This window comes from Chiloscyllium punctatum, chromosome 1, assembly GCF_047496795.1.
Source record: "Chiloscyllium punctatum isolate Juve2018m chromosome 1, sChiPun1.3, whole genome shotgun sequence".
Classification (NCBI taxonomy): Eukaryota; Metazoa; Chordata; class Chondrichthyes; order Orectolobiformes; family Hemiscylliidae; genus Chiloscyllium; species Chiloscyllium punctatum.
In genome coordinates, this window is record NC_092739.1 from 152,270,635 (window position 1) to 152,291,778 (window position 21,144).

General features: G+C 44.7%; 1 protein-coding gene across 2 annotated transcripts in view; it reads right to left on the bottom strand.

The window, feature by feature from the left end:
• Window positions 1-523: 523 nt before the first annotated feature.
• Window positions 524-21,144, bottom strand: part of LOC140481226 (histone-lysine N-methyltransferase Smyd1-like) — a 79,459-nt gene continuing 58,838 nt past the window's right edge. For both annotated transcript variants that reach the window (XM_072577093.1, XM_072577084.1), the window contains 3 exons: window positions 19,252-19,415; window positions 14,221-14,389; window positions 524-2,491 (listed from right to left, as the gene is read on the bottom strand). In XM_072577093.1, coding sequence (XP_072433194.1) covers window positions 2,333-2,491; window positions 14,221-14,389; window positions 19,252-19,415 — 492 coding nt within the window. In that variant the 3' untranslated portion in view covers window positions 524-2,332. The remainder of the gene's footprint in view (window positions 2,492-14,220; window positions 14,390-19,251; window positions 19,416-21,144) is intronic.

Here is a 21,144-nt window from a genome sequence, read left to right on the forward strand (position 1 = left end):
TACCTAGTCAGGCCTATACTACATGTGACTTCAGACCTGCAATAATTTTTAATTGTTCCTTGGTTAACAAATCCAGGCCTAGCTAATGACCCCAACATCCCCTTCATGGATTTTCAAAATCTCCAGTTGGCAGGAGGATGATTTGAAGTAAACATTGACTTGTATGCCATCCATTGGCTGTGACAAATAGAAATTTGCTTAATAGTAGCTGCAAATCTATATTTATTATAATTAATAGCATAGACAGAAGCAAATGCTCATGGGAAGATGTGCCAGGGATAACAGCAAACTATAGCTGCCAATAGACTCCATTTCAATAAAAATCTTGATCTTATTAGGTGATCCATAGCTAACAACTTTAAACATGGTTGATCTTGGACAGCAGTATGGATTAGTAAGGAATCTGCTTTTAACACCATCTTTGATATGGTGTACATGTTAAAAGCTTTCTCTAATCTTTCATTCTGGAGCAAAAAGAAATTGTGGCGCATGAGAAGTCAATGCAGTTCTTGTAAACATTAAGGCATAGGAGAAAAGTTTGTAACTTTATTTTATGTAGTTGTCATCATTTGAGGTACACAACATTTTGTTTAATACATAAAACTGGTAGTTGTAAATATTAAACTAAACATTAGTGTCGTGTGAGGGACTTAAACAAAAACATGAATTCCTGTCAGCACCTTCATTGTTTAGACTCTTTTTGTAGCACTATTTTATCTCCAAAGCTTGTCTGTCATGAACGCAGTCTGTCATGAACGCAGTCTGTCATGAACGCAGTCTGTCATGAACGCAGTCTGTCATGAACGCAGTCTGTCATGAACGCAGTCTGTCATGAACGCAGTCTGTCATGAACGCAGTCTGTCATGAACGCAGTCTGTCATGAACGCAGTCTGTCATGAACGCAGTCTGTCATGAACGCAGTCTGTCATGAACGCAGTCTGTCATGAACGCAGTCTGTCATGAACGCAGTCTGTCATGAACGCAGTCTGTCATGAACGCAGTCTGTCATGAACGCAGTCTGTCATGAACGCAGTCTGTCATGAACGCAGTCTGTCATGTCATAGGAGTGTTGACCTTGCCAATTTAGTGAGGTGGTGGTGTGATACTTTCTTTAACATGACTGAGACCTTAAGCCATTTTCACAAGTAGGTAAGAACCAATCCTGTTGGATTTGGGAGTCATATATAGGCCAAACAGGGTGCAGATGGCAAATTTCCTTCTTGAAGGGTCAATATGATTTATTATCATATCAATTGACTAATAGTGTGATTGGCAGCATTAGTGTTCCTGCAGCCTCCAACACACTTCTGCTCCTTGTGATTTGAGGTAAGAACCTAGAACTCCCTAAAAGTGCTCTGCTTATACCTGCACCACAATGGTTTGAGAAGACAACATATCAACACCACCTCCCAGGGTAATTAGCAATGACCAATAAATGCTGGCTCAGCCAGCAATGCCCACAATTCATGAATTAAAACATTAGTCTCCAACCAAGAATTTTTCTCTGTCCCATAACCTCTGCGAAACAAGCAAACCTTAGACAGAATTGTTGTTCACTGGAACAGGACTGGTTTTTGCAACATACAGAATAGAGAAACAAGGAGAGCTGCACAGGTAGATCATCGAGCACCATGACAGTAGAAAAGAATGTGATCTTATATGGGAGGAGATCATTTTAACCTAATGCCGTTTATCACTCTATGGTTATCCACCATCTGACTTTTTACTGTCTCTTATTGACTGTTACAGTGAGAGAGTTAACCTAGAGTGCCACCCTGGTTAATAATTACTCCCCCTGTGAACAGTTCTCCCTGCTTACTCCCACCCCACTCTGATTAGCCTGAATAACATCACACACAAACTTCAGTGAAAAGCATGTTTGACAAAACAGTTTGTGACTACTTTACGAATGCATGAATTATGTATGATTTGGAGATGCCGGTATTGGACTGGGGTATACAAAGTTAAAAATCACACAACAGGTTATAGACCAACAGGTTTAATTGGAAGCACACTGGTTTTCGGAGCGACGCTCAACCACCTGATGAAGGAACGACGCTCCGAAAGCTAGTGCTTCTAATTAAACCTGATTGACTATAACCTGATATTATGTGATTTTTTTTTAAAGTGAATTATGTAGAAATGCACAAGATGCCATTGAGAGAGGAAAGAAAACTGCTGCCAATTTTTCTTAACTGCCTTGTCCACAAGCCGTGATTAACACCAGTTCTGATTACGGTTGAATTGCTTCTACTTGCATCCCCTTTTCAACCACTCTTCATGTAAAGCTAATGAGCTCAGAACTCCTGCAGCAAGTTGTCTTGGGAGCATCTTATTTTCTCCTGTGGAACAGCTCCTTGACATACTCGCCGGCAGGTTCTGCCATCATTTGTATTTTCTGATTCTTCAGCGCTGCCTCTCTCATCTGGTAATAAAGAAATTCATTCTCCTTGAACATTCGCAGCTCCATTTCCGTTTGGCACCGCATGGTCTGTAAGACAGTCAGAATCAAAATCCATTAACGTTGCTTTAGAAAACAATAAAAATCCATTGTGTTTTGCTGGGTTTCTTTTCATAAGAACATCATATGGATGCACCTTCAGCAAGAGCTTATTGAACAGTCATAACTTGTGTCTCCTCCCCATGCCCCAGGGATGCTGAGGATGGCTGAGTCTCAGGCATCACTAACGTCTAGGCATAGGTCAGGGATTCTACTCGTGTTAAACCACCAGTGTTCATTCTCTCCTATATATTGATCATGAGTTAAGCAGAGATCTTTCTTTCACCACTAACTAATTGCTAGAGCAGGAAGATGGAAAGTAAGCACTACGTGAGTGGAGGCTTGGTTGGAAATCTGACTAGGAAGCGGATTGGACCTTTGTATCTGTATGATGTCAGGAATGTGCAAAGGATCCTAACAATTTTGTGTGCTCATGTGTAAACCTCAACACTGATCCTCCGGTAAATTAGTAAAAAGGACACTGCTTCCTTCACACCTTTCATGCAGGTGGGCAGTTAGAAGGTCCACATGTATTTAACGTAAAGATCCTTTTGGGTCTACTAGCAAGATTCTTTGGGATGGTGTATTCAAAGGCAAAAGGCACTACTTAAGACTGATTGAGTTATACACCCTACCTGCACTCATGCCCTTTGTCAGCAAAGAGGCAGGTAGCAAAGCTCACACTGAATGGTAATACCAATCCTCAACATAGACATGTATGAGAATTCCTAGAGGCACGGCATTCCAACCAGAACTCTATCAACAAACACATTGACTTGGATCCCATTTACCACCCCCTGAGGAAAACAAACAGGAAATGATATCACCGCAGGAAATCATCTCACCAATCCAAGGAAACCTAAACACATGAATAGAAAGTGGGCCATGCCACCAGTGCTTTATCCAGAGGTTCACTGAAGATGTTACCTAACATGGTGACGAAACATCTGAAAATGAACCTTACAGCTCAGCGAGCATACCTACATCAAGAACCTCAACCTGAGCTACAAATTGGTGACCCACAATGTCCTTAGGGAGGGAATTACAGGATTTTGACCCAATTACAATGAAGGAACGGTGACATATTTCCAAGTCAGGATGGGGTGAGTAACTTGGAGAGGAACTTGTAGGTGGTGGTGTTACCATGCATTTGCTACCCTTGTCTTTCCAGATGGAAGTGGTCATGGGTTTGGAAGGCTCTGTTTAAGGAGCTTTGGTGAATTTCTGCAGTGCATTTTATAGATGGTACACACTGCTGCTACTGAGTGTCAGTGGTGGAGGGAGTGGATGTTTGTGGATGTGGTGCCAAGCAGACTTCTTTGTCCTCAATGGTGTCAAACATTTTGGATGTTGTTGGAATTACACCCATCCTGACAAGTGGGGAGTATTCCATCACATTTCTGACTGGTGCCTTGTAGATGGTGGGTAGGTTTTGGTGAGTCAGGAGGTGAGTTACTTACCACAATATTCCTAGCCTCTGATCTGCTCTCATAACCACTGTATGTGGTGACTCCAATTGAGTTTCTAGTCAACGGTAACCACCTGGATGTTGATAGTGGGGGATTCAGTGATGATAACACTATTAAATGTCAAGGGGCAGTTGTCATATTGCCTCTTACTGGAGATGGTCATTGCCTGACACTGTGCAGTGCAAATGTTACCCAATGCAACTTGAACGATGCATTCCCTAATTCCCTCCCTAAGGACATTGTGGGTCACCAATTTGTAGCTCAGGTTGAGGTTCTTGATGTAGGTATGCTCGCTGAGCTGTAAGGTTCATTTTCAGATGTTTCATCACCATGTTAGGTAACATCTTCAGTGAGCGTCTGGATAAAGCACTGGTGGCATGGCCCACTTTCTATTCATGTGTTTAGGTTTCCTTGGGTTGGTGAGATAATTTCCTGCGGTGATGTTATTTCCTGTTTGTTTTCCTCAGGGCCTTTGCCTTTGAATCAATCCCTTATTGGTAGATGTACCTTGAACTGCATAAGTCCTAAGCTTTCAAACTCCCTCCCTAGTCCCCTCAGGTTTGCTTCCTCTCTCGCCTCTGCTCCTCAAAATCTTTAATATGTTTGAAAATGCTTTGGTCCTGATGGATCTTCTGTCCAGATATCTCTTTGTACAGCTTGGTCGGTCCTTGCTGGATAACTCTGCTGTAGGACACCTGGGCACCTTCTACTACATATACATATGTAAGCTGTTTCACAAGAAGATACGTCAGGGTGATCAAGAACCATATCTGCCTGTTGGAGCTGCACTGCCCCCAAGGGTGGAATCCCAGGGACAATGAAACTTGGCAATGACTGCTGTAGTCTGCCCTCTCAGAGTTTGGATTGACCGAGAAAGCAGTGTTGAGGTTTACTATTTGTTGCCTGCTGGACAGCAGTGGTGGTCATACAGCATGGAGCTTGCAATGGCCCTGTGCAGCACTGACATCTGGAATGATGGTTGAGTGGTAACAAGGAAAATTGACATCCTTTTATCAATTACAGAACCAGCTTGATTTCAGCTGCAATTAAAGTGAAGATCACCTGGTCACCGGTTCGTAATGACCTCACTTCTCCACCTCTTCCCAACGAAGTTTGGGCCCTGACTTCTAAATTCCATGCCCTATCTAGTTTACAAGTGCTTTCCAATGTTCCCATGGAAACCTTTCTTTTCTTGTCATCCTCCTTGTTATATTAACGCTTAAATTTGATTTCCATTCATCTCTCTCCCTGCAGTACATGAGTTTGAAATGGTTAATGACTGAAACAGCACCCCCAACATGAAGATTAAAGGGATCGACAGAGAGTATGTTTCAGGGAAGGAGCAAGGCTTCAATAGACCTGATGTGGAGAGGCCAGTGTTGGACTGGGGTGTACAAAGTTAAAAATCACACAACACCAGGTTATAGTCCAACAGGTTCCATTTAGAGTGCGAGTAGCAGCTAAGGTAAGACTGTTTGTTTTAAAAGTACTTACCGGTAGCGGGCAGCGGTGTTTTTTTCACTCTCTCTTCACAGAAAGAGCGGGAGCAGTAGGGGGAAGTGACGACGACCAGAGAGGCAGGCGAGACCCGGAAGCAGGTAGAGCGTAAGCTTACCTGGGTAGGTTTGTTTCCCCTTTAAAAAGCGCGCAGCTGAAGAACCCGAGGCACTACGGAGGTAGTGCCTCCCACCCGCCCTCCTCCTCTAACCTAATAATAAGATCCGTTGTGGTAATTAGGTAAGTGCTGAATTTTGCTTGTTGAATTCTTTAGACCCAGTTTTGTTTTAAAATAAAGGTTAGCTTTAGAGGGATGGCAGTGAAGGCAGTGCAATGTTCCTCCTGCAACATGTTTGAGGTGAGGGATGCCATGGTCATCCCTGCTGATTACACTTGCAGGAAGTGCACCCATCTCCAGCTCCTCCAAGACCGTGTTAGGGAACTGGAGCTGGAGTTGGATGAACTTCGGATCATTCGGGAGGCAGAGGGGGTCATATATCGGAGCTATAGGGAAGTAGTAACTCCAAAGATGGCAGATAGATGGGTGACAGTGAGGGGGACTGGGAGGAAGCAGCCAGTGCAGGGACCCCCTGCGGTCGTTCCCCTCAAGAACAAGTATACCGTTTTGGATACTTGTGGGGGGGACGACTTACCAGGGGTAAGTGACGGGGCTCAGGCCTCTGGCACGGAGCCTGTCCCCGTTACTCAGAAGGGAAGGGTGGAGAAGAGCAGAGCAATAATAATTGGGGACTCGATAGTTCGGGGCACAGATAGGCGGTTATGTGGGAACGAGAGAGACTCACGTTTGGTATGTTGCCTCCCAGCTGCAAGGGTACGTGATGTCTCTGATCGTGTTTTCCGGGTCCTTAAGGGGGAGGGGGAGCAGCCTGAAGTCATGGTCCATATTGGCACCAATGACATAGGTAGGAGGAGTGCTGAGGATGTTAGACAGGCTTTTAGGGAGCTAGGTTGGAAGCTCAGAGTTAGAACGAACAGAGTTGTTGTCTCTGGTTTGTTACCCGTGCCACGTGATAGAGAGTCGAGGAATAGGGAGAGAGAACAGTTAAATACGTGGCTACAGGGATGGTGCAGGAGGGAGGGATTTCGGTACTTGGATAACTGGGGTTCTTTCTGGGGAAGGTGGGACCTCTATAAACAGGATGGTCTGCACCTGAACCTGAGGGGCACCAGTATCCTTGGGGGGAGGTTTGCTAGTGCTCTTGGGGGGGGTTTAAACTAACTCTGCAGGGGCATGGGAACCCAGACTGTAGCTTTAGGGTGCAGGACCTGGAGTGTAGGGAGGTTAGGAATATGGCATCAATCTTAAAGGAGGGTGCCTGTAAACAGAAGAGTGGCTTGAAGTGTGTATACTTTAATGCCAGAAGTATACGAAATAAGGTAGGTGAACTCGCAGCGTGGGTTGGTACCTGGGACTTCGATGTTGTGGCTATTACGGAGACATGGCTAGATCAGGGACAGGATTGGCTGTTGCAGGTTCCAGGGTTTAAATGTTTTAGTAGGGTCAGAGGTGGGGGTAAAAGAGGGGGGGGGGTGTGGCTTTGCTTGTCAAAGATAGTATTACAGTGGTGGAAAGGAAGATGGACGAAGATTTGCCATCTGAGGTAGTTTGGGTTGAGGTTAGGAATAGGAGAGGTGAGGTCACCCTGTTAGGAGTCTTTTACAGGCCTCCTAATAGTCCTAGAATCGTTGAAGAAAGGATTGTGAAGATGATTCAGGAGAAGAGTGACAGTAATAGGGTGATTGTTATGGGAGACTTTAACTTTCCTGATATTGATTGGGAAAGCTATAGCTCAAGTTCGTTAGATGGGTCAGTGTTTGTGCAATGTGTGCAGGAGAGTTTCCTGACACAATATGTAGATAAGCCAACAAGAGGTGAGGCCATACTGGATTTGGTTCTGGGTAACGAACCAGGCCAGGTATTAGAACTAGAGGTATGTGAGCACTTTGGGGACAGTGACCATAATTCGGTGATTTTTACTCTCGTGATGGAGAGGGATAAGTGTGTACTACAGGGCAAGAGTTATAGCTGGGGGCAGGGAAAGTATGATGCGTTGAGGCATGACTTAAGATGTGTGGATTGGAAAAGTAGATTCCAAGGCAAGAGCGTAATTGATATGTGGAACTTGTTCAAGGAGCAACTATTGAGTATCCTTGATAAGTACGTACCTATCAGGCAGGGAGGAAAGGGTCGTGTGAGGGAGCCGTGGTTTAATAAGGAATTGGAATCCCTTGTTAAATGGAAGAGGGCGGCCTTTGTAAAGATGAGGCGTGAAGGTTCAATAGGGGCGATTGAGAGTTATAAGGTAGCCCGGAAGGACCTGAAGAGAGAGCTAAGAGCAGCAAGGAGGGGACATGAAAGGTCCTTAGTTGGTAGGATTAGGGAAAACCCTAAGGCTTTCTATAGGTATGTTAGGAATAAAAGAATGACTAGGGTAGGAATAGGTCCAATCAAGGATAGTAATGGGAAGTTGCGTGTGGAGGCTGAAGAGATTGGGGAGGCACTGAATGAATACTTTTCGTCAGTATTCACTCAGGAACAGGACATTGTTGTCGATATGAATACTGAGGCACGAATAAGTAGAATGGATGGCTTTGAGATATGTAGAGAAGAGGTGTTGGAAATTCTGGCAAGGGTGAAAATAGATAAGTCCCCTGGGCCTGATGGCATTTATCCTAGGATTCTCCGGGAAGCAAGGGAGGAGATTGCAGAGCCATTGGCCTTGATTTTTGTGTCCTCTTTGTCTACAGGAGTAGTGCCAGAGGACTGGAGGCTAGCAAACGTGGTTCCCTTGTTCAAGAAGGGGAGTAGGGATAATCCTGGTAACTATAGGCCAGTGAGTCTCACTTCTGTTGTGGACAAAGTCTTAGAGAGAATTGTAAGGGATAGGATTTATGCACATCTGGATAAGAATAATGTGATCAAGGATAGTCAGCATGGTTTTGTGAAGGGCAGGTCGTGCCTCACAAACCTTATTGAATTCTTTGAGAAGGTGACTAAGGAGGTAGATGAGGGGAAAGCGGTAGATGTGGTATATATGGATTTTAGTAAGGCATTTGATAAGGTCCCCCATGGTAGGCTACTGCAGAAAATACAGAGATATGGCACTGAGGGTGAGTTGGAGGTTTGGATTAGGAATTGGCTGGCTGGAAGAAGACAGAGGGTAGTAGTTGATGGCAAAGGTTCATCTTGGAGTGCCGTCACTAGCGGTGTTCCACAAGGATCTGTTTTGGGACCATTGCTGTTTGTCATTTTTATAAATGACCTGGAGGAAGGGTTAGAAGGTTGGGTGAGCAAGTTTGCAGATGATACGAAAGTCGGAGGAGTTGTAGACAGTGAGGAAGGATGTGCCAGGTTACAGCGGGATATAGAGAAGCTGCAGAGCTGGGCAGAAAGGTGGCAAATGGAGTTCAATGTAGCTAAGTGTGAGGTGATTCACTTTGGTAAGAGTAACAAAAAGATGGGGTACTGGGCTAATGGTCGGATACTTGGTAGTGTGGAAGAGCAGAGGGATCTTGGTGTCCATGTACACAGATCTCTGAAAGTTGCCACCCAGGTAAATAGTGCAGTGAAGAAGGCATATGGCGTACTGGCTTTTATTGGTAGAGGAATTGAGTTCCGGAGTCCTGAGGTCATGCTGCAGTTGTATAAGACTCTGGTGCGGCCGCATCTGGAATATTGTGTGCAGTTTTGGTCGCCATACTATAGGAAGGATGTGGAGGCACTCGAACGGGTGCAGAGGAAGTTTACCAGGATGTTGCCTGGTATGGTAGGAAGATCCTATGAGGAAAGGCTGAGGCACTTGGGGTTGTTTTCATTGGAGAAAAGAAGGTTTAGGGGTGACTTGATAGAGGTGTACAAGATGATTAGGGGGTTAGATAGGGTTGACAGTGAGAACCTTTTTCCACGTATGGAGTCAGCTATTACAAGGGGGCATAGCTTTAAATTAAGGGGGGGGAAGATATAGGACTGATGTTAGGGGTAGGTTCTTCACTCAGCGAGTCGTAAGTTCATGGAATGCCCTGCCAGTAGCAGTAGTGGACTCTCCCTCTTTATGGGTATTTAAGCGGGCATTGGATAGGTATATGGAGGATATTGGGTTAGTGTAGGTTAGGTGTGCTTTGATTGGCGCAACATCGAGGGCCGAAGGGCCTGTACTGCGCTGTAATGTTCTATGTTCTATGTTTATTTGGAAGCACCAGCATTCAGACCACAGCTCCTTCACTAAGTGGTTGCCCACCTGGTGAAAGAGCAGTGCTCTGAACGCTGGTGCTTCCAAATAAACCTGTTGGACTATAACCTGGTGTTGTGTGATTTTTAACTTTATTAGACCTAGCAACGTTCCTTTAAGGTTACAGTTAGTTCCTTAATGTGTAATAAATAGTTATTATTCAGAGACTCAGTCATCTCTCCTGGCCAGCCAACCCAAACATACCATGCTACCACACTCTGTCATCATGAGACCCACTGTGGTTTTCAATGGAAGTGTGAATTGCATTGAAAAAACATCAGGCACATGATTTGCCTGCTACATTTTGGGGGGTTTGTGCTTGTATTTGATCTGAAAGCAAGTTTAAGCAGAAGAGAAGTTTGTTTCACACCAAATTACAAACTCTCCCCTTGCTTCCTGTCATTGAGAAAGGAAGCAGAAAGTGAAAACAATATTCTGATACAACATTAGGGAGAGCGAGCAATTGGAAATCATGTTTGTATTTGACTTTGATCAATATAATTGTTCCAAATGCACGATCTTATTTATAATGGGTTGTAGGATTTGGATGTCAAACCCACTGGAGTTAATAACTGTGATTAGATTAGATTACTTACAGTGTGGAAACAGGGCCTTCGGCCCAACAAGTTCACACCGACCCGCCAAAGCGCAACCCACCCATACCCCTACATTTTCCCCTTACCTAACACTACGGGCAATTTTAGCATGGCCAATTCACCTGACCTGCTCATCTTTGGAGCGTGGGAGGAAACCGGAGCACCCGGAGGAAACCCACGCAGACACGGGGAGAATGTGCAAACTCCACACAGTCTGAGGCGGGAATTGAACCCGGGTCTCCGGCGCTTTGAGGCAGCAGTGCTAACCACTGTGCCACCGTGCCACCCGTATTTTAAAAAACAGCATTTTAACAAGCTGCGTCGTTGGAGCTGATCAGCAGAAATGGCAGCGGCGGGATCTTCTGACGCTGAGACTCAAACAAATTGTGGGGAATATCATTATTGAATGAACATAGAAACATAGAACATAGAAAATTACAGGCCCTTCGGCCCTCGATGTTGCGCCGACCGAAGCCTACCTAACCTACACTAGCTCAATAACCTCCATATGCTTGTCCAATGCCCGCTTAAATGACCCTAAAGAGGGAGAGTCCACCACTGCTACTGGCAGGGCATTCCATGAACTCACAACCCGCTGAGTAAAAAATCTACCCCTAACATCTGTCCTATACCTACCACCCCTTAATTTAAAGTTGTGTCCCCTAGTAACAGCTGACTTCATTAGCGGAAAAAGGTTCTCACTGTCAACCCTATATAAACCCCTAATCATCTTGTACGCCTCTATCAAATCTCCCCTAAACCTTCTTTTCTCCAATGAGAAAAGCCCCAAGTGCCTCAGCCTTACCTCATACGATCTTCCTACCATACCAGGCAACATCCTGGTAAACCTCTTCTGCACTCGTTCCAATGCCTCCACATCCTTCCTATAGTATGGCGACCAAAACTGCACACAATACTCCAGATGAGGCCGCACCAGAGTATTATACCAACTGCAACATGACCTCAGGACTCCGGAACTCAATTCCTCTACCAATAAAGCCCAGTACACCATATGCTTTCTTCACAGCACTATTTACCTGGGTGGCAACTTTCAGAGATCCGTGTACATGGACACCAAGATCCCTCTGCTCATCCACACTACCAAGTAGTCTACCATTAGCCCAGTAATCCATCTTCTTGTTACTCCTACCAAAGTGAATGACTTCACACTTAGCTACATTGAATTCCATTTGCCACCTTTCTGCCCAGCTCTGCAACTTATCTATATCCCGCTGTAACCTGCCACATCCTTCTTCGCTGTCAACAACTCCACCGACTTTCGTGTCATCCGCAAACTTGCTCACCCAGCCTTCAAGCCCCTCCTCCAGGTCATTTATAAAAATGACAAACAGCAATGGTCCCAAAACAGATCCTTGTGGAACACCGCTAGTAACTGCGCTCCAAGATGAACCTATACCATCAACTACTACCCTCTGTCTCCTTCCAGCCAGCCAATTCCTAATCCAAACCTCTAATGCACCCTCAATGCCATACCTCCGTAGTTTTTGCATTAGCCTGCCATGGGGTACCTTATCGAACACCTTGCTAAAATCCATATACACCACATCTACTGCTTTACCCTCATCCACTTCCTTGGTCACCTTCTCAAAGAATTCAATAAGGTTTGTGAGGCATGACCTGCCCTTCACAAATCCATGCTCACTATCCTTGATCACATTATTCCTATCCAGATGTTCATAAATCCTATCCCTTACAATTCTCTCTAAGACTTTGCCCACAACAGAAGTGAGACTCACTGGCCTATAGTTACTCAGGCTATCCCTGCTCCCCTTCTTGAACAAGGGGACCACATTCGCTATCCTCCAGTCTTCTGGCACTATTCCTGTAGACAACGACGACATAAACATCAAGGCCAATGGCTCCGCTATCTCCTCCCTAGCTTCCCAGAGGATCCTAGGATAAATGCCATCAGGCCCAGGGGACTTATCTATTTTCATCCTTTCCAGTATTCCCCAGACCTCTTCCTTATGTACCTCAAGGCCATCCATTCTAATCACTTGTGACTCAATATTCACATCAGCAACAGTGTCCTGTTCCTGAGTGAATACTGACGAAAAGTATTGATTTAGTGTCTCACCAATCTCCTCCGCCTCCACACTCAACTTCCCACTACTATCCTTGACTGGACCGATACCTATCCTAGTCATCCTTTTATTCCTGACATACCTATAGAAAGCCTTTGGGTTTTCCCTAATCCTACCAACTGAGGACTTTTCATGTCCCCTTCTCGCTGCTCTTAGCTCTCTCTTTAGATCCTTCCTGGCTACCTTATAACTCTCAATCGCCCCAACTGAACCTTCACGCCTCATCTTTACATAGGCCGCCCTCTTCCCTTTCACAAGGGATTCCAATTCCTTATTGAACCACGGCTACCTCACAAGACCCTTTACTCCCTGCCTGACTGGTACATACTTATCAAGGACACCCATTTGCTGTTCCTTGAACAATCTCCACATATCATTTGTGTTCTTCCCTTGAAGCCTATTTTTCCAATCCATGCATCCTAAGTCATGCCTCACCGCATCATAATTTCCCTGCCCCCAGCTATAACTGTTGCCCTGCAGTGCACACTTATCCCTCTCCATCACTAGAGTAAAAGTCACCGAGTTGTGGTCACTGCCCCCGAAGTGCTCACCTAGCATGAGTGAGAACATTGGAATTGGTAACCACACACAGTTGTCAGGAATTAAAGAACAGCAACCTCAATTATAATGAAGCATGCGTTTCATTAATGCTTTAATTTGTTTTTGAGATAAATGTGTATTTAATCTTTGTGCTTGCACCATGTCCCATTTCTCAAAAAAGGCTCAAAATATTTTGCAGCTAATAGTCACTTGGAAATGTGGTTGTGTTATGTAGGTGAACACAGCTCCATGCTACAGATGGTTATCTAATTAAGCTGCATTGAGGTGTTGGTTCTGGGACAAATCTTTGCCAACATGTCAGGAGAACTCTCCTACCTCTATCGCCAAATCATATCCGAGCGGATGACAAAATATGGCCTTGGTTTAAGTGTCCTGTGCAATGAATGACCAGTTCACAACTGGGAAAAGTGTGGTTCTAATGGAATTCATGGATGAAGCTACAATAGAACTCAGTAATTATGAACAGACCAAATGTGAATGCTATGCCAGTTTATATTCCAGCTGCGCACTTAAAATCTACATGTTCACTTCCTGATTAGAGTATTTTCTTTAGTTGCAGAATGAAATTATAATCTAGCAAATAGACAGCACAAACACAATGAGCTAAACGGCCTCCTTCTATGCTGTAATCTCTGAGGATTTTAACACAGTTAATATCATGATTGTAACAAGGTCAGCCAGGTGGGCCTCAGAATATGAGTTCCCTGACTGGATCAGATTAATATCCCCAATTACGGATCAATGGCTGACAGATATAAACAGGAATGTCAGAGCTTCTGTTCACTCTGAGAGCTGGTTCTGAGGGAGCTGGATCAGTATCCGGGTCTCTCCACTTATAAAGTGACGTGGTGACTGGATACTGGACTCTGTGGAATTTCAGTTAACCCACACTTTATACTGTCAAGCAGTATGTTGTTCAAAAGGATGGGGTTGTTTTGAGACCTGCCCTGAATGGCATTTCAAGATTACCAGCCAATTGCCCACCGACTTGGCAGAATTGATCTACATATTGACCATAAACTGGTTTGATTTTAAGGTGAGCAAGTTCTGCCACACAAAAGTAGACCCTCACCTCTGAATGACAACCAAAAGACTAACACGAGCAGTAAGTGATGGATTGGATACAGAGTTTGGTTCAATTTTAAACTCACACTGTATTCCGGATTCCTAACTCACTGTGTCATCACTCCTGTCACTGCAGACATACAGAGCTCCAATGAGAATGTTGCATTTAGAACTGACCTCAACATCCTTGGTGATTGGATGGGTGGGACCATGTGTCACCAGGAGAATCCCATTCGCTTGGCAAATCATAGCATGGCCTGGTTCGATGAGCCCAGCATGCCAGTGTGTCACACCAGCCCTCATCAGAGACATTCCCAGCTGGGCATTGTTGTGATGGTAGAGTTTCCTGTCAAGTCAACAAACATTATTAACATTGCCATATGATACAAACTTAATCCAGACCTACTTATTGCAGAACAATGGCCTGCTCTACTTCATCAGCAATGACAGCCTGGTGGATGTCCCAAATCTGAAAGCATTTGAAGGAGCTTGATAAGAAACAGCATTATGTTGCACTGAGTCAATCTAAACTGGGAAACGAAGGATTGGTATCAGTCTGTCTTGAGCTCAAGGAGACAGCCATCAATGACACTAGGTGGTAGAATCATTGAATGAAATAGCACAGAAGGATGACATTTCAGTCTGTTTTACTATGCCATACTATTCCATCAGTCCCTCTCCCCACAACCCAGAGGATTTTTTCCCTTGAAGTACTTATTCGATTCTGCAAGGTTTGTGAAGGTTTGTAGCTCAGGTTGAGGTTTAGGGTGTAGGTTTGCTCACTGAGCTGTAGGTTTGCTATCCAGACGTTTCATTACCTGACTAGGTAACATCATCAGTGGCGACCTCCAAGTGAAGCGAAGCTGTTGTCTCCTGCTTTCTATTTATATGTTTGTCCTGGATGGGGTTCCTGGGGTTTTGGTGATGTTATTTCCTGTTCGTTTTCTGAGGGGGTTGATAGATGGTATCGAGATCCATATGTTTGTTTATGACATTGTGGTTGGAGTGCCAGGGCTCCAGGAATTCTCTGGCATGTCTTTGCTTGGCCTGTCCCAGGATAGATGTGTTGTCCCAGTCGATATCAAACCTACAGCTCAGCAAGCAAACCTACACCCTTATTTGATTCTGTTTTGAATGTCCCAATTGAATCTGATTGCTAGGCCTCTTGCTGAGATATTTGTAAGATCAATAGTCACAGGTGAGGTGCCGGAAGACTGGAGGTTGGCAAACGTGGTGCCACAGTTTAAGAAGGGCGGTAAAGACAAGCCAGGGAACTATAGACCGGTGAGCCTGACCTCGGTGGTGGGCAAATTGTTGGAGGGAATCCTGAGGGACAGGATGTACATGTATTTGGAAAGGCAAGGACTGATTCGGGATAGTCAACATGGCTTTGTGCATGGGAAATTATGTCTCACAAACTTGATTGAGTTTTTTGAAGAAGTAACAAAGAAGATTGATGAGGGCAGAGCAGTAGATGTGATCTATATGGACTTCAGTAAGGCGTTCGACAAGGTTCCCCATGGGAGACTGATGAGCAAGGTTAGATCTCATGGAATACAGGGAGAACGAGCCATTTGGATACAGAACTGGCTCAAAGGTAGAAGACAGCGGGTGGTGGTGGAGGCTTGTTTTTCAGACTGGAGGCCTGTGACCAGTGGAGTGCCACAAGGATTGGTGCTGGTCCCTCTACATTTTGTCATTTACATAAATGATTTGGATGTGAGCATAAGAGGTACAGTTAGTAAATTTGTAGATGACACCAAAATTGGAGGTGTAGTGGACAGCGAAGAGGGTTACCTCAGATTACAACAGGATCTGGACCAGATGGGCCAATGGGCTGAGAAGTGGCAGATGGAGTTTAATTCAGATAAATGTGAGCTGCTGCATTTTGGGAAAGCAAATCTTAGCAGGACTTATACAATTAATGGTAAGGTCCTAGGGAGTCCTAGCTAAACAAACAGACTTTGGAGTGCAGGTTCATAGCTCCTTAAAAGTGGAGTCGCAGGTTGATAGGATAGTGAAGAAGGTGTTTGGTATGCTTTCCTTTATTGGTCAGAGTATTGAGTACAGGAGTTGGGAGGTCATGTTGCGGCTGTACAGGACGTTGGTTAGAGCACTGTTGGAATATTGCATGCAGTTCTGGTCTCCTTCCTATCGGAAAGATGTTGTGAAACTTAAAAGGGTTCAGAAAAGATTTACAAGGATGTTGCCAGGGTTGGAGGATTTGAACTGTAGGGAGAGGCTGAACAGACTGGGGCTGTTTTCCCTGGAGCGTCAGAGGCTGAGGGGTGACCTTATAGAGGTTTACAAAATTATGAGGGGCATGGATAGGATAAATAGACAAAGTCTTTTCCCTGGGGTCAGGGAGTCCAGAACTAGAGGGCATAGGTTTAGGGTGAGAGGGGAAAGATATAAAAGAGACCTAAGGGGCAACTTTTTCACACAGAGAGTGTTACGTGTATGGAATGAGCTGCCAGAGGATGTGGTGGAGGCTGGTACAATTGCAACATTTAAGAGGCATTTGGATGGGTATATGAATAGGAAGGGTTTGGAGGGATATGGGCTGGGTGCTGGCAGGTGGGACTAGATTGGGTTGGGTTATCTGGTCGGCATGGACAGGTTGTACCGAAGGGTCTGTTTCCATGCTGTACATCTCTATGACTCTATGACTTTCAGAATGTTTTGTCCAGATCACAGCAAAGTAACGTATAAAGAATAAACTTTTCTTTGTTTCCCTTTGGGTTCTTTGCCAGTGATTTGAATCTGTGACTCTTCATCCATTAAAAAAAAGTTTCTTCTAATTTACTCTATTTAAAAAAAGGCTCTTTGTGATTGTGAACCCCTATCAAAGCTCCTCTGAACCTTCTATTCCAGAGAGAATGGAGAAACCTCTCTGTTTAGCTGAAGCCCCATACCATATGAGTAAACCTCTTCTGCATCCTCCTAAAACCTTGACATCCTTCCTAAAGTGTAGAGCTCAGAAGTGAACATAATCATAGTACTCACTGTTGAAGCCTTCCAAATGCTTTCTGACTCAATGCTCCCAGGCTTGCTGCTCACCATTTAGTTTCAATGTTGCTCGCATGTTCAGAAGATCAGCCGTAGATTGCAAGCCTGAATATTCAATACGAGCTTTTACTGGGAACACTCAAGATCCCACATTGTGTGAGAACAATATTGGGCTAGGCCTTAACGCCTAAACAACAGCAGAAGGTTTATTCATTTTTGTCCAGGTCTACATAACAAATGGGCAGCACGGTGTCTCAGTGGCTGGCACTGCTGCCTCACAGCACCAGGGACCCAAGTTCGAATCCACCTCAGGCGACTGTCTGTGTGGAGTTTGCACATTCTTCCCTGTGTTTGTGTGGATTTCATCTGGGTGCTCCAGTTTCCTCCCACAATCCAAAGATATGCAGGTTAGATGAATTGGTCATGGCAAATACCGGATTATGAGGGTGAGGTTTGTAGATCTGGGTGAGATGCTCTTTGGAGAGTCAGTATCATCTCGATGGGATGAATGGCCTGCTTCCACACTGTAAGGACTCTATGAGATGGTTGACGGAGCTAGGCAGGAACCATTTGTGAAGTGGGTGTTTCAGCAATTTTTTATTTCCCAAGAGGGGAGGTAATGCATTTATATAGCATCTTGCATAACCCCTATGGTAGTTAAAACACCTTACCTCCAGTCAAATACTTTTGAAAGTAGGGCTGCTAATTTGTGCACAGCAGGTTCCCACAAACAGCAATGAGTTAAAAAGCAATGGAAACACTCATCAGGTTTCTCGCAGAGTTAATGTTGAGGTGGATGACCAAGGAAGATTTGATGATTTGATTTTACCAATGATGATTGTGAGATAAACATTAGGTAGGGCACTGGACAGAATGCTCCTGTTCTGGTAACTAGTAAGATTTGATTATTTAGATCCACCAACAAGGGGAAATGCTATTAGTCTAATGTTTTGTCAGAAAGACATCACCACTGACTGTGTGGTATTCTCTCTGTACAAGACTGGAGCGTCGGCCTGTATTATGGACAGATGTTTCAAGAATGGGACTTGGCCCCAACATTGCAACTCAGAATCAATAGTGGTACCAACTGAGGTATTGCTGACAGCAAAGACAGAAAGAATTCTCAAGATAGGGGATGATGGTATCTGTGTTACTGTCATGGACCTTTTCAAAAAAAAATTGTTCACAGGAAATGAAGACCAGGACGCTCTTATGAACAAATGCTAAACAGGTCGGGACTCTAACTATTGGATTTTCGAAGAATGAGAGGTGATCTCATTGAAACATATAAGATTCTTCAAGGGCTTGACAGGGTAAATGCTGAGAGGGTATTTCCCCTCATGGGAGAGTCTAGAACTGGAGGGTAAAGTCTCAGAATAAAGGGATGGCAATTTAAGACTGAGATGAGGAGGAAATTCCTCTCTCAGAGGATTGTGAGTCTTTGCTACTCCTTGCCACAGACAGCTGTGGGTGAGCCTTTGTGGCTGTTTAAGGCTGAGATAGATAGATGCATTCTTGATCAGTTGGGAATCAAGAATTACAGGACAGGAAAGTGGATATGAGGAATGTCTGCAGAGCCATGATCCTATTGAGTGGTGGAACAGGCTCGAGGGATCTACTCTTCTACTAGCTAAGCTGGAACTTACTGATGAAAGATCAGTTAAAAGTCAACTCTAACTCTGTAGTTCTGGGGTCACATGTACACCAGACAGGAAGTCACACGATGCCAGGTTATAGTCGAACAGTTTTATTTGAAATCGCAAGCTTTCAGAGCGCTGCTCCTTCATCAGGGGAAATGAAATTTCATCTGACAAAGGAGCAACACTCCAAAAGCTTGTGATTTCAAATAATTCTAATTGACTGTAACCTGGTGTCATGTGACTTCTCAGTTTGTCCATCCCAGTCCAACACCAGCACTTCCACATCATGTATATCAGACCCTGGTAAGGATGATAGATTTCCTTCCTTAAGAGGTAGGCATTGGTAAATTAAAGGGTTTTGCGCAACAATCAACAGTGACTACATAGTCACCATTAGACTTTTTATTTTCCAGATCTTCAGCAAAACAAAACATCTCCATCTGCCGTGGTGGAATTTAAACCGATGGAGCTAAAGCAGTCACATTTACTAATCCAGTGACCTGACCATTCTAACACTGCCTCCCATGCTGGTTTGTAAGAGAGAATTGTTGGCACTCACCGGTATCCCTCCACCATTCTCTTGGCATATCCTGCTGCCTCTTCAAAGTGCTGCAGGTAGGACAGCACCTCGGAGGCAAGGCTGAGAATCTTCAGCTGGTAAAGATTTGTATCAGCCAGGACGGGCTCCTGTTTCTTCAGGCAATCGCGACACAGCTTCACAACCTAAATGGGCAGAGAAAGGGAGGTGGAGAAGTGTGGGTGAAGACAGAAGGTGGGGGAGGGGAAAGAAACACAACACAGAAAAAGAGAGAGGGGGGCGGGGGGGTGGGGAGAGACAAGGAGAAGATATCAGTTTATGATGTCCAAACATTCTCAGGCTAGTATTTCATATCTAAGCTCACCCATTTAATACCACTTTGTCTTAGAACCGGGAGGCAGGAGCTGGATTAGTGCTCAGCCATTGCTGACATTACAGGCAGGATTCTGAGAGTTAGTAAGATGGAGGACCAGAGGCGGGGAGCAGCTAACAGGGGCACTGGCTGTGTGTGAGTGCCATCCTGCTGCTGGGCCATCCTGAACGAGGTGTGATGGGGACGTTGACCTGGCTGGGCAATCCATCGGGCTCATTAAGAACCTGGTGAGGTAAATTAGAGGAGGATGAGCCTCCAGCTGCCCAGAATGAAGATCTGAGGAGAAATTTCTTCATCCAGTGTTTGCTGAGTCTGTGCAATTCTCTACCATTTGAAAGTGGTTGAGGCTAAAGCATTAATGTTTTCAAGTGGGAGTTAGACATAGTTTTTGGGGTTAAAGTGATCAAAGGAGACCCTCCCTGGATTCAGGATTGACAGGCCCCTCTGAAGAGGTGCTCCCAGATAGTTCCTCCTTCACCACTGCCACCACCACCACCCCAGACAGTCCCCACACCACACCACAGCATCCTTCGGTCCCACCTAAATTAAACACAGCCTGGCTAAAAAAACCCTTCCTTAACTGAAGTTGAGTGAAGCTGACATGGGAGTTTCTCCATTTTGAAACAACCTCAACTATCTGCTCTAATCTGTCTCTGGAAGCTACCAGTATGACAACCGCTCAGTTCTATATGCTCTGTTATAAAAAGGTTATTACTAAATTGGAAAAAGTGCAGAAGGGTGCAGAAAACATTTGCAAGAATGTCCCTTTGGGACTTGAAGGTTTGAGCTATAAGGAGGTGCTGGGTAGCTGGGACTTTTTTCCCTGGAGTATTGAGGTTTGAGGGGTGACCTTATAGAGATTTATAAAATCATGAGGGGCATGGGTAAAGTGAACAGCCAAGGTCCTTTCCCTAGGGCAGAGGTGTCCAAGACTAGAGGGTACAGGTTTAAGGTGAGAGGGGAAAGAATTAGAATGGACATGAGGGGTAACGTTTTCACACAGAAGGTGGTGTCTAAATTGAACGAGCTACCGGAGAAAGTGGTGGAGGCTGGTACAATTACAACATTTAGAAGGCATCTGGATGGGTATATGAATAGGAAGGGTTTAGAGGGATAAGGGCCAAGTGCTGACAAATGGGATTATGTTAATATAGGATATCTGGTTGACACGGACAAGTGGATCAAAGACACTGTTTTTGTGCTGTTTGACTCCATGAATCTATGACATAGCCCCTCCCTCTCCTCCAACTTCCATCCCCAACCACTTAGCTCTGATTATATCACACCTAGTTAGAGACAAAAAGAAAACTGCAGATGATGGAATCCAAGGTTCGACAAGCTGGAAGAACACAGCAAGCCAGCCAGCATCAGGAGGTGGAACAGTCCTGAAGAAGGATTACACCTGAAACATTGACTTCTCCACTTACTGATGCTGCCTGGCTTATGTTCTTCCAATGTCCTGCTTGTCTATCCTGATTATATCACACAGCATGCAGATATCTGCAAGGATCCTCCTGCTCTCCCCAAGTCCAAAGTTTTTA